General features: G+C 41.2%; 1 protein-coding gene across 1 annotated transcript in view; it reads right to left on the bottom strand.

Annotated features, from left to right (window-relative positions):
* Window positions 1-2,073: 2,073 nt before the first annotated feature.
* The window catches only part of Nox3 (NADPH oxidase 3), a 61,712-nt gene continuing 51,262 nt past the window's right edge, over window positions 2,074-12,523 (bottom strand). Inside the window, exon 13 of the mRNA XM_057762617.1 lies at window positions 2,074-2,200. Within this exon, the coding sequence (XP_057618600.1) occupies window positions 2,074-2,200 (127 nt within the window). The remainder of the gene's footprint in view (window positions 2,201-12,523) is intronic.

Genomic DNA, 12,523 nt, shown 5'->3' with positions numbered 1-12,523 from the left:
TCCCCGTCATTCTCTCCCTTCTGTCTCTCCCACTCCTCTCCTCTCGTCCCTTCTCCTTCCTTTATCTTGTCCACTTTTGTTTTCCTTTTCCTTCCCAGTTCCCAGCTTTCCTCCCCACATAAGCTTTTTGCTTTTCTTTTTTTCCTATATACTGTCTCAAATAAACTTTAGAGTATATATCATTTAAAATAAAAATCAAGAAAATTTTAATTTAATTGGCCTTTCATTTGGCATAGAAATTAATTTTGAATAAATTGATGTTTTCAGAATGTTTAATATTCAAATTTAGTTAATACTACTTGTACCCATTTGCACGTCTTTCCATTTATGTTTATTGATGTTTCTAATTACCTTGAATAATTTTTGTGGAATGTTTCTATTTTGAATAAATTATTTCCCTTTTAATTTGGTTATTGCAACATTACAGAAATCAGATTTTTATATTTTTATGTTTGAATAGGCAAGAATCTCATTATATATATACATATATATTTAAAAAGTTGAACAGCATTTCCAGAAATAACAAACAATTGGATTTTTTGTATTCTGCCAGAAAAAGTTTTATTTTATTAGACAAAATTGGATGATCAAATAGTACAATTTATTTTTTAACAGGCAAAGAAAGAAAAGTACTGACTATGTTTAAGAGGAAAAAAATTAACGTACTTGATTTTCTGGCAAAAGGTTAGATTTGACTATAGAAATTTCTAACAGTAATGGCTGAATCAAGCTTAAATGGGAAAACAATTGCATAGCATGCCTGAATGTGTTCAATTAGTGTTTAAATAATTATCTATCTATCTATCTATCTATCTATCTATCTATCTATCTATCTATCTGATACTTTCAGATACTGAGAAATTACCAAACAGAGGAAGTAGAAATTATGTGTGAGATATTATTGAATATACCCAACTGTATAAGTACACCCTACCCAATATGCCTGAATTTAAAAAAAATTGATAATAGAAAGTAAATAATCAATTTGTATTTTAGAAACACATGAAAAAACTTAAGTAGCTAAATGATTTTGTAAAATCAAAGTATGTCAGGCCAATTCACTTCTTTTATGATGCCCCACAGTGATAAGAAACAGTCAAAATCACAATCTGGTCTTAGTTGCAGCAAATGCTTTTGTTCTGTTGCCTATGCTGTATTACCTAGAAGCTAAGGGTCTAGGTGCGGTGTACAGTTCCCAATGCTGGCCGTTAAGCAGTTTCAGCTAGACACTGATATTAACAGGCGTAGGGATGTCAAAGGCGTCCTCTGAAGTCAATAATTTCTATATAAAGCCAGAATAAAAGGCTTAATATGCCACTAATGCATCTATTTGTTGCCGTCTGGGGCTCAGTAATCTTCAAATCAGTAGATATATAAAACATTAACACTGGTGGGGAGAAGCTGTAAGATGTGAGCTTTCCGACCAGCACCACGGCGTGGAAAGACCAAATCGGCGAAAATTAAAAAGCAGTCTCAGCTGTTTTATGGGATGGAAGTTGAGTTGAGCTATAACTGTTTGTTAAAAGAGAGGGAGAAGGAAATCAGGAAGGAAGGAAGGAAAAAGAGAAAAGCAAACACAAAATTTAGTTTTAATGTGTCTGTTGTACAAGGTAGAAAAACGTCAGAGGTTCTACCCAGTTATAACCATGCTTTGATTAACATCATGTCTACACTTCACGGGCCCAATCTGGCCCCCGTTTTACATTTAAACACCCACGATTTCCACATTTTAGTTAAGTGTTTGGCCACTCACCTATATGCCCAACCCCGACTTTTACATTTTTAAATGATCAAACATACAAATTTCATGGCAGAAAATATTATATGACATTCACCTTCAGTGGCCTTAAGTAAATTCTTATGATAAAAGAACTCAGTCCGTTGTGATGTGTTCACATTTGTGGCTACTTTAGCATCTTGGAACCACAGTGTTGAGTAGATTAGACTAAACCCATACTATTCATAAAGCTAAAATGATTGCTGTTTGGCCCTTTGGGGATAAAAAAAAATCTCCCAACTCTTGACCTCTTTGATTGCAGCGGCTTGCACAGCACATTCAGTTTACCTCAGCATCTAGAAGCTTTCCTTGTTGTAGTAGAAATGAACACCCCTAGGGTCCGCTGAGGAATACAAGTGGCACATCTTTTGAAGAGTCTTCGACATGGCTTTGGGTCCACAGAAGAACACGCCAATGCTGCTGCTGCAGGTAAGGTAAGAAAAGAAGAGTGTTACCAAGGCAAGGCCAGCAGGAAGTCACGGCAGGCCTAGCAATTAGGAAGCAGACATGGTGGCAAGGTTATTTATATATCTTCTTGTCTGTGTCCACTTCCTCTTTTCTTAGCATCCTTCCTGCTTCCAGCACATTGCTCCCGCCAAGATTCCCAGAGCCCTGTGATTCCCAGAATCACAGGAGCCAGGGACCCAAGAGGAGAGAGGCTGGAGGGAACTGTGCAAAAAGCACAGGGGTTTATGATACAGTGGGTTTTGGTCAGATGAACTTAATCAGCATCTTCTTGGATCTGTGGATAGAGCGTAAATTCCCTCACAGGAGGATAAGGACTGTCGACTCGGTTTTCTCATCCTCGGTCCTGGTCTAAGTAGAAAGAGACTATACCTTTGCTGAAGGAATGAATAAATGGTCATGTTGATTATTGCCTACATGGTCTTGGATAGGGCTGGAGGTCTGGCATATGTAAAAAAGGTAACAATTACATTGTGTGTTTTAATGAAAGCAAAATAAGACAGTATATTCAAAAAAGTCTTTCAAAAGGGTCATTTATGACTAACGTCTTGTCCAACCTTGCCATTTTTATAGATAATAAAATTTATATTAAAGTCATAACAGCTTGATTTATTTCTCCTACTAGAATTCAATTTGCAAAGAAGGTTTAAATGAAGACAGGGAAGGGACAAAGCACTGTTGAATATGAAGTTTCCCAAACATTGCAATCTCTGACCCTTGCCTTTCAGAAACTAGTGCGGAAGACGCAGCGGTGCATTGCATCACAAGAGTGCTCTTGTCCCTTGTGACCCTGCCCCTGTGTAAAGAGGCACTGGTTCAGGGGTTTATATTGTCTCTTGAATTCGGGACATGCCAACCCCTATTGGAAAGTACAAAGGCCAGAGTTTTCTTCCCTTGTCTTCCAGGTTCTTGTGCCCTGTGGTATCTTCTTTCCTTAGTCTCTAGCATACGCTGAAGTAGTTACTCAAGTTTAGATCGAAAGTACCCATATTACTGTGTATAAAATCATTAGGCAGATTGTTAAGTTGCGGACTCTTTGGCTGGGATCCATGAAGAGTATGTTTGGTAAGAAGCCAGGTAATATTGAGGCAGATGGCTCTATGAGCCATACTGCCTCAGAGAAATTCTTCAGATTCAGGGCCAGCCCATTTCTTCTGCCTCTGTTCCTTCCACCTGGCTTTTGTTGGTGTTTGTGTAGCTCTTCTTCTCCTCGCTTATACAGTAGCATGATTCTCGGCCATATATCAGAGCCCTGCTTGAAGAGCATGCTCCCGGACCATGCCGCCCACGTTAGAAGGTGACGGTTTGATCACCTTTCCAGCTAGCTTCAAAGAAATTCACCATATGCTTTCATTTACAAAGAAAATATATCTAAAATGTCCAAGTGCCACTTTCAAAGGTATCCTTCCCATGACTTAATTTGTGAAAATAAATTTTTTCAAAAAATGTTTTGTGCTGAATAATTTGACTTGAGACGATTTTCAGGTGTTTATGGAACTAGAAAGCAGATCATTTAAGGAGGAGAATGTTTTCATCATTCGACTGCCGCAAGTGTTGGATATTTTAATTATCTCTCCACAGCCCTATTGCTTCGTGTGTGTAATCTGGAGCATGTGAGACCTTTCCTCTCAGGGTCTCCTCTGCACTCCCAGATTCTCTCTGAGGACGAAACGATGCATGGCAGGCCCTGCCTTGGGCCTGTGCTTGGTCCAGGGTGGGCTCTGTAGCTGTTAGTCCTCGGATATCAGTAGCACGCATGTCTGCAGAGCTTTCCCCGTTCCACAGAGATGAACAGGAGATGGGAAGTGGGGTGTGAACAGGAGGCACAAAGAGAATTAAGTGGGTTGGTCTTTAGAGCTGTGGACAGAAACAGCTGAGTGAAAAAGGTCAGGCACGGTCCTTCCCAATGAGGAGTCACAGCTCTGCTCTGGGCACGATGCCCAGAGGTACCCTTGCATTCCTTTTCAAAGGTGCTGTCATGGGTGGTGATATTTCTCCCATTAACACGAATGTACCAGAGGTTGCCACTGGCTTATTCCCAACAGGTTGTGACTGCTCTTTCGTTTGTAGCCACAGTCGCTATTCAAGAAGCCTGTGGTGTTCTTTGATGCCCTGGCTTTAGGACTCCATTTCAAAGTGTTCTGATTGTGGCCTGCCAGGTGTACCACTGGTCTTCCCAGTGACTCCCAGCCCTCGCGACTCTTTGAAGTGGTGGCTATTGCACTGCACAGCAGAGTCCAGATGTTCCTGTACTCGGGGTCTATAGCTGTCATGGTTATGCAATCACCAGAAAGTCTGACAAAGGCCGTTCATTATCTACCCTGTGGCTGTGACCTAGTGGTCAGCCCTTCACCATCTCTCTATTCACATTGCTGTCCCCAAGCAAGGCACAGTCTTCACCTTGATTATACCAACCTTGGCATTTATGACTCCAAGTATGGGATTTCCTGGTCATGAATGCATCCTATAAACCATGGAGCTGAGAAAATCTGCACAGAATGGTTAAGGCACAGATGTGGCAGGGTTTTTTTTCCCCCTTTTATGAGGCAATGGACAAATTCAGCAAAGCCCTAATGGGATTGCTAAAGAAAAAAATTCTTCTATAAAAATTTAATTATCCACAATTGCTTAGCGTTAAAAAAGAAGAATCTGTGCAAAAGAAGCATAAAAACACTAGATGCCGTTTCTCCTCCAGTCTACAGCCTGCAAGCTGCAAAGCTTGCACACGCATGTGGGGCTGGATCAAGGATAACATTAGCAGCATCGACCAGGCTGAGTGACTGTTTTTGATGGGAAAAGCACAGATTTCACAGAGGCTGAGAAAAATGGTTCGCATTCCCATAATTATTCTGAGCTCTGGCAAACGGCAGAGAAGGCTCTTTCCCCTCTGCCCACCCCTTGTACTTGTTAAACAACCACCATGTTCTTCTCTGTGGGATTTATGTGTTTTTTCCCCCTCTCAAAACAGTTGAGCAACGCCATGCATGAGAGGCATCCAAAATATCACCCACCAGGAGATTTCAGCCCAGCAGAGAGATGGGAGTGTGGGTGTGCCTGGGAGCTTTCCCACCACCTCTCCGGATTCGCAGATTTGGCTGGCACGAGCCCCTTTCTCTTTAAATTGTATGTTTGTTTTTATGTGTTGGCTTTTATGCTTAGTAAGTTATAACCCTGTTGGGGCAGACCCTAAACCCTGTTTTAAAAAAAATCAAATTACTTTATACCCTGAGTGTGTTCTGCAAATAAAATCGATAAACAGAAGCTTCCTTCAGATTTATGAGGGCTTAGGACCAAGAGCTACAAACTGCTTAGACAGTGGACACACAAGTTCTGGTTAATCTTTCCCAGTGAATGTTTTTCATTAGAAATGCCTCCAAATGATTTATCACATAATTACACTTTATACAACACCATCTTTCTCATAACTACAGATGATGGTTCTGCCGGCCAGCTCTCTCCCTTTGCAACCCAGGCAATGCCCAGCAGCCATCTGCACTGACTCTCTCAGAGTGTACAGTGGTCAATCTTGACTGTCAACTTGATTTAGAATCACCTAGAAGATACACCTCCGGGGGAGGTCTGAGAGAATTTTCGGAGAAAGTTAACTGAGGAGGAGGGATGACTCCCTGAATAGGCTGGGGTTTCAGTCTGAACGCAAAGGAGGAAGCTAGCAGAGACATTCATCTTCTTCCGCTTCCTGACCGTGGGTGCAATGTGAACAAGCACCTCCTGTTCCTGCCGCCATGACGGACCGCATCCGCAAACTAGCAACCTGATTAAGCCCTTCCTCTCTGAGTTGCTTCTTGTTAGGTATTTGGTCATGGGATAAGAAAAGCGACGGACGCAGCGTTCTCATTACTGAGTTGTTCATCTGGAGCTGTAGAAATCACTAACAAAACACCGTGTGCCTCTTCTCTGTCCCACTTTCCAGCAGCTATCTCTTTTGACACATAGGGTGGTGTGCCTAGGAGAGTCTCGTCTCTGTTTACTCCACCTCATCATCCTTTTGCTTGTTCATGCTTACCAGTAGATATGAGAGATTAAAGCTGTTTCCCTTAGTGGGGAGAGGGTAGGAAGGAGGTGGAAGAGAAGGAGGAAGAGGAGGAGGGGGAGTCATTGATTCATAGTATCGGATTCCAGAGAACAATTTTTCTTCATCCTGTCTTTTTCTTTACACTTGTTCCACTAAGGCATGTAAAGATAGAAATAACCAAAAAATGTTCCCATAACTGTTAGTTTGCTGGAATAAAGTCATCAAAGTAAGTTTGGAGAGTAATAAATCTAGACTATTTACTTACATACTTAGTCCTCCTACAACAAGCAAGTCTAGTACTTTTCACTGAATTTTTACTAGGCTATAACCAGTGAGCTAGATGCCCTCTGGTGGAAAAGGTAACATTTAGGTATGGGGGTGATTTTCTATCATCCATGATGGTAGCTTTACTGTTCTTATAAAGCTATAATTTATTGTGTGCTAGATTTACATTTGAATTTATTTCTTTGAGTATTCTGAGAGTTTTCGCCATATAACGAATGTTTAGGATACCCTGTTAGATAAAGGACCTTGTATGCTATAATCAGAATGCTAATTTCCTAAAAATACCACAGAACAACATTTTTGCACATATGCATGTACAAATGAGAATTGAAGGGTGTGCACACAAGCAAATGTGATTCCAGATGGACACATTTACTCAATTTAGTAAAAAGGTATTTTTTACATTTCTGAAAAGAATGGGGGTCTAAAATATATTCGTGTTATATGGCTTAGAAGTCCTCATCATTGATACCTTTGTCATGTCTGGGGTGGTTCCTCTGTTCTAACACAAATGACAATCTTCTTTGTTCTTCTCCCGTCATTATTAAAGAATCATTCGTATGGAACTTTTGAAAACTTGAAAAAATCTTGGAAGTTTGTATGGTAATTAATTACATAAAGTTCACACCTATAAGGTATGGCGAAGATATTAGCAGATAAGTCAAGAGCAACAAACTATAAATATTTTCTGAAGCATAAGATCAAAGACTGAAGCCCCATGGAAAAACCTCTTAGTCAATTAACTAGCAACAGCTGAGCCACAGACCCACAAGGGTGAGTAGATGAACAATGTGTGTTTGTCAAAAAATAGCGAGATATGACAAAGTTATATTTATTTTCACTCTGCCTGTCTTCTGGAAAATGATTTCCTGATTTCTGAACACTTGTCTAGAGGTTGGCAGCTTATTGAGGTTGCTTATAGAAAATGAAACACAGCTTCCATTTTTGTACAAAACACATTTCTATAGATGAATCAGTCCTAGGTGTCAATGCAGGCATTCATTAGCCCACTGTACTTTAATGGGAGGGTGACTTGCTTTGTGTGCTTGGAATACTTTTCTGCACTTGTATAATTGAAGTAATTTGCAATTATCACATGCCGGAGAGTTTGGGCATAGCAAGAAATGACCTCTTTAAGTACAAACTCATTTGCTATTTGTGATTGTCTTTTAGAACTATACTCATGTTTTTTTTTGTAAATCAACTGATATAATTACCAAAATTAATTACAGATAAAAACAGCAGAATATACTTTGCTGCTTTCTGCTTCTAGTCTTTGATCTATTTTAAAATGGCCTCTCCTGTTCCTCATTTGTATTCATTTTGATGCCATCAATTTGTTTCTCTATTACCGTTATTTTCACAATTTTCTGGCTCCTTTGGAACTCGCTCAATCCGCTTTGATCTGCTTCCCTTCGAGCTTTATTTTTGGTGCTGTTTTTCATGTTCTGTAAATTTTTTTTTTGCCTCCTCTCCCCTCAGTTCTTTTGATTCAACTCTTTCTTAGGACAGGAGCAAACTCTGGCTTTGCGTGAACAGGTAAATGTGATTACAGGGGTTTGTGCTAAGAATGCCTACCTTTGTGCTGATGAATAGCAATGGCTGAGAGCCTACTTCAAAGGCTCTTGAGAACAAAGAATCTTTTCTGAGGCCACTAACAAATCCAGCAATTCTTCCTGACCCGTCTTTGCCAAAAGATACCAACTAATGGCAGGACAAGCCTGTCTTGTGAGGGTAGCCAAGTGGGCTTGGGAACAAACATCTCCATGACATAATCAGGGGAGAACATACTGTTTATCTCTCTAATAACCGTCTTGAAGAAAATTAATGCTACTTTGTCCTTTGTGCAGAGCAGTGATTGAATTGTGTATTCATTTCTATCTGGACAAAGGCCAGCACATTGCAATACTTCTCAATATTAGATTTTCTTGTTTAAAAATTAGATTTTATTGGCATTCTCCTTCTGTGATTTCTTCATTAAAAGCTTCATTAAGCATAAATCTCCTTTTACAAAGAAGAAAAACAAAAAAATTATTTTCAGGAGGTCATTTTAAAAGTCTTCTAGAAGGGTGCTGTTAAGCTTCACACTGGAGATTTGCCATGTCCCAGGGACCTGGTATTCCAGAGATGATACAATGATTGATTTGCATGGATTTATCTAATATTAATTATATTGATGCTTGAAGCTATTTAATAAGCCAATGTGTTCCAGAGTCTCAAACTTTACAAATCTCATATTAAATCTTTTTTTATTTATTTTAAGGTAGGAGATAGGCAGTAATATCTTGGTTCTGAAGTGACTTAACTCCTGGGGTCTTGTCTGCCCTGGAAGACACAACGTCGTCATGCACCAGAGAAAGAGAGTTTGCACAGCTACCATGCTGAGAAGTGCTGCTAGCCAGTAAGGAGAACTGTGTGCTCTGATGGTGGGGTGGGTGGGTTCTGGCATGGGGGAACATGTCCCTGACGACCGTGACAGGGAAAATGAAAGTGGTCACAGTTTTCCCAGTTTAGATAGAACTGTCCTCAACTCCCGAATCACTGCGAACACTGGACAAGGTCACTTCTTGTCTCTACAGAACAGCATTTTCTGAACAGGGCTTGTATAAGGCTGGTGTTGCCTTTGACTTCTTGACATTCTGTGTTTCTGGCTCACAACCTCCAAGTGCAGAGAGATAATTTAATGAACTGACTCGAAAGTCCTTCTCCATCGGGCTGCAAACTTCATATCGTAACAATGAGAAACACAGTGCAGTATCAATGCACTGCAATCATACTAAAGCCTGAGGCTATTATCTCCATGAATTTAAAGGTATATGTCTCAAAAGCCTGCAATGTGAGGATAGGCCATGGAGATATCTCATACTTGCCAGAGTCCAAATGGAAAGAGTCAGTGCTTGTTTATCCCAGTTGCTGAGAAGGTGAAGACAGATGAATCTTTGGGGCCCATTGGTCAGCCAGCCACCCTGATATACTTGAAAAATGGGGCTCTAGGCTAGTAAGAAGAGACCCTTGTTGTAATAGGAGCGGCAGGTCTGCGTCCCCGGCACCCAGCCGCCCGCATGGCTAGCTTATGCCCCCAAATAATTACACTGGAATTGTATTTTTTAATCACTGCCTGGCCCATTAGTTCCAGTCTCTTATTGGCTAGCTCTTACATATTGATCTAACCCATTTTTAATATTTTGTGTAGTACCACGAGCTGGCTTACCAGGGAGAATCTTAACCTGCGTCTGTCTGGAGTGGGAGAATCATGGCGACTCCTCACTCGGCTTCTTTCTCCCAGCATTCTCTTCTGTTTACTCCGCCTATCTAAATTCTACCCTATCAGAGGCCAAGCAGTTTCTTTATTAATTAACCAATGAAAGCAACAGATAAGATACAAGACCCACCTCCATCATTTCCCCTTTTTCTGTTTAAACAAAAAAACCTTAGGGGTGTGTGCCTAAAGCATGGCACTCATGGTTGTCCTCTGGCCTCTACACATCTGTGTGCAGGGCATATCCCCTCATTTCTCTCACACCTGGAGCCAGGGAGTGGAAAATTCATTTTGTGATCCATGAAAACTAAAGGTATGGATCTGTCCAAAATGGCATTTCCCCTCCCAAATGAGAAAATAGAAACAAAACCATCTAGGCTTTACCTATGAGCATATAACAAGATGGTTTCTACACATAAGCTTTTTAAGAGAATTGCAAATGAAATTACCGGATAGGTAGGTGTAAGGTAAGGTGCATTCTCTCAGGGCTGAGAGAGGTTTGAGAGTTTGAGACCCAACACCCATTGTTGGGTTGGGGCTGAGAGGACCTGAGTTCTGAGCCTCCTGAGCCAGCGTTGCTGGGATGCAGGCTCATGTTTGGAGATAAGGTGGTGCCCCGGCACCAGATTTAAAGACGGCTACAAACAAGAGCCAAGACAAGAAGCACAGTAAACAAGTGAGTGCCAGGATGAGATGACACGGAACAGTTTCCAGCACCACTTGTCATGGGTTGGCAGCTCAAACAAGGCACCTGAAGCTGAGCCTGTGGAGGACAAGCTAGGTTACCACATTGTGCAACGGATCCTCCTTCCCTTGACTTTGCAGTTAGAAGTAAAGCTGTATCTGACTTCCTTGTCAGAAATCTGCCCCTCTTAGACCAAAGCAGTTTTTCTACTCATTTCTCCCCTCTGTCACATGCTCAGCAGTTTTGAGCCACTCACAGAACGTTCTTGTATTGGGTATCTATAGCAGCAATTTGTTTGTATTTTAATAAATAAAGCTTGCCTGAATATTGAAGAGAAAAACAACCCTACTGGTCAGTCTTATAGATTAGGCAGTGGTAACACACACCTTTAATGCCAGTACCACACTAGTTGCCATAGAAACCAGTCAGTGCATGCCTTTAATCCCAGCCCTAGAGAAGATTATAAAACAGGAGGAGACAGATCTCAGGCTCAGTATCATTCTGAGATTCCTGGGTGCAGGATCGCCATTTTCAGATTGAGGTTGAGGTAAGAGCCAGTGGCTGGCTGTTTTGCTTTTCGGGGCTTCAGTTTGAACCCCGATTTCTAACCCTGAATTTTTATTAATTGTGTCCCCGAAAGCTTCCCTGGCAGACTGTCAGAGCACAAGCTGTACTCTCAGTTTGCAGAAGTCCATCTAACAGCACATGGGGCAACAGAAGCCAGAGTGACTTCACATGAACCAAAGATACTGTGGTTGGATGCTCATGAGCCTTTAATGCTACCTGATCACTCCTTCCTCACTTCCTCTCCTCACCCAATACCTGTCAAAATAGCAGGTTCAACAAAGTCAGGCAGACACAGAGGTGGCCAATAAAGATAGAATGGCAAGGTTCTGGTACAAAGAGAATATAAGAAAAAATATGAAAAGGAGATGAATTGACCAAAAGACGATTTGCATTTACCATAAAAGAATTCCACAGAGCAGAATAAGGCACTAGGAAACTACAGAGAGCTTAATGAAGCAGGGCTCCTATGAAGGAAGACCAGTGAAAAAATGCACAGGCAATCATGGAGGATGGAGAAGTGGTCAGAAACACGGTTTAATTTACAGATAAAGGGAACAGATAAAAAAACAGAAGCCCTAAGTGGCTTGATTGCTAAGGTAGATAAGAGCAATGTTTATCAAACTTTGTGATGTACACATAAAGATTGTGGTTTCTCACACCCTGGCTGTAAAGTATCTTGGGACTCTTGCTATTCTCCTCTGGTCACCCCTTCTACTGTTGGGACTCCACACACAGTTTACACGCTGATACCCTCAGCTAAAGTTCTTACCTGAAATCCCGCCTCATGCCTCACCTTCTAGACATTTGAATGATTAAGTATCTTAAGCAAGACATCAAAAATGAAACTTCCCATAGCCCTTGTCTGCTACACAGTAATTTTCACAGTCATCTCCATGCTAAAGAGCGAGGGTTCCTTCTCCCTTGGGTCATGGCTCAGTCCATCAACAATTTACGCCTCCAGAAAATGTTCAGAATCAAATTGCTTTTCACGACCGCCTCCAGCACTCTCTACCTCCATCCTAGGCCCGCTACAGTCTGTTTTCTTAAGCAACAAGGGTGATCCCATGTCAGTCTTGGGCTTATACCTCTAAGTGGTTTTCCTCTTGGCATCATATTCAAAGTCTTTTGTTGTCCCCTGTCACCTGACCTAAATGCCACCTTTTGACGTTCTTCCTCTTTTATCCTTCTGTCCCACTCACTGGCCCCTGACTCATGACAGGAACAATATCCCTTGACTCAGGGCCTTGACCCTTTCTTGTTTCTAGTTGCCCATATGGCACATTTCTCTACTCCCCTGTAGTCTTTCCTCAAATAGGAAGACAGTATGAATGCATGGAGTAGGTGACAAAGGTCAGGACAGAGAAAGACCTAGTGGCGAGGACGGATAACTCTCTGTCTCAGTGAATTATACTTTACCAAGCTCTCCAACATTGCATGTGTTGACTTAAGAAT

This window comes from Chionomys nivalis, chromosome 2 (assembly GCF_950005125.1).
Source record: "Chionomys nivalis chromosome 2, mChiNiv1.1, whole genome shotgun sequence".
Taxonomy (NCBI): Eukaryota; Metazoa; Chordata; class Mammalia; order Rodentia; family Cricetidae; genus Chionomys; species Chionomys nivalis.
This window is presented reverse-complemented; position numbering and strand designations above follow the sequence as displayed.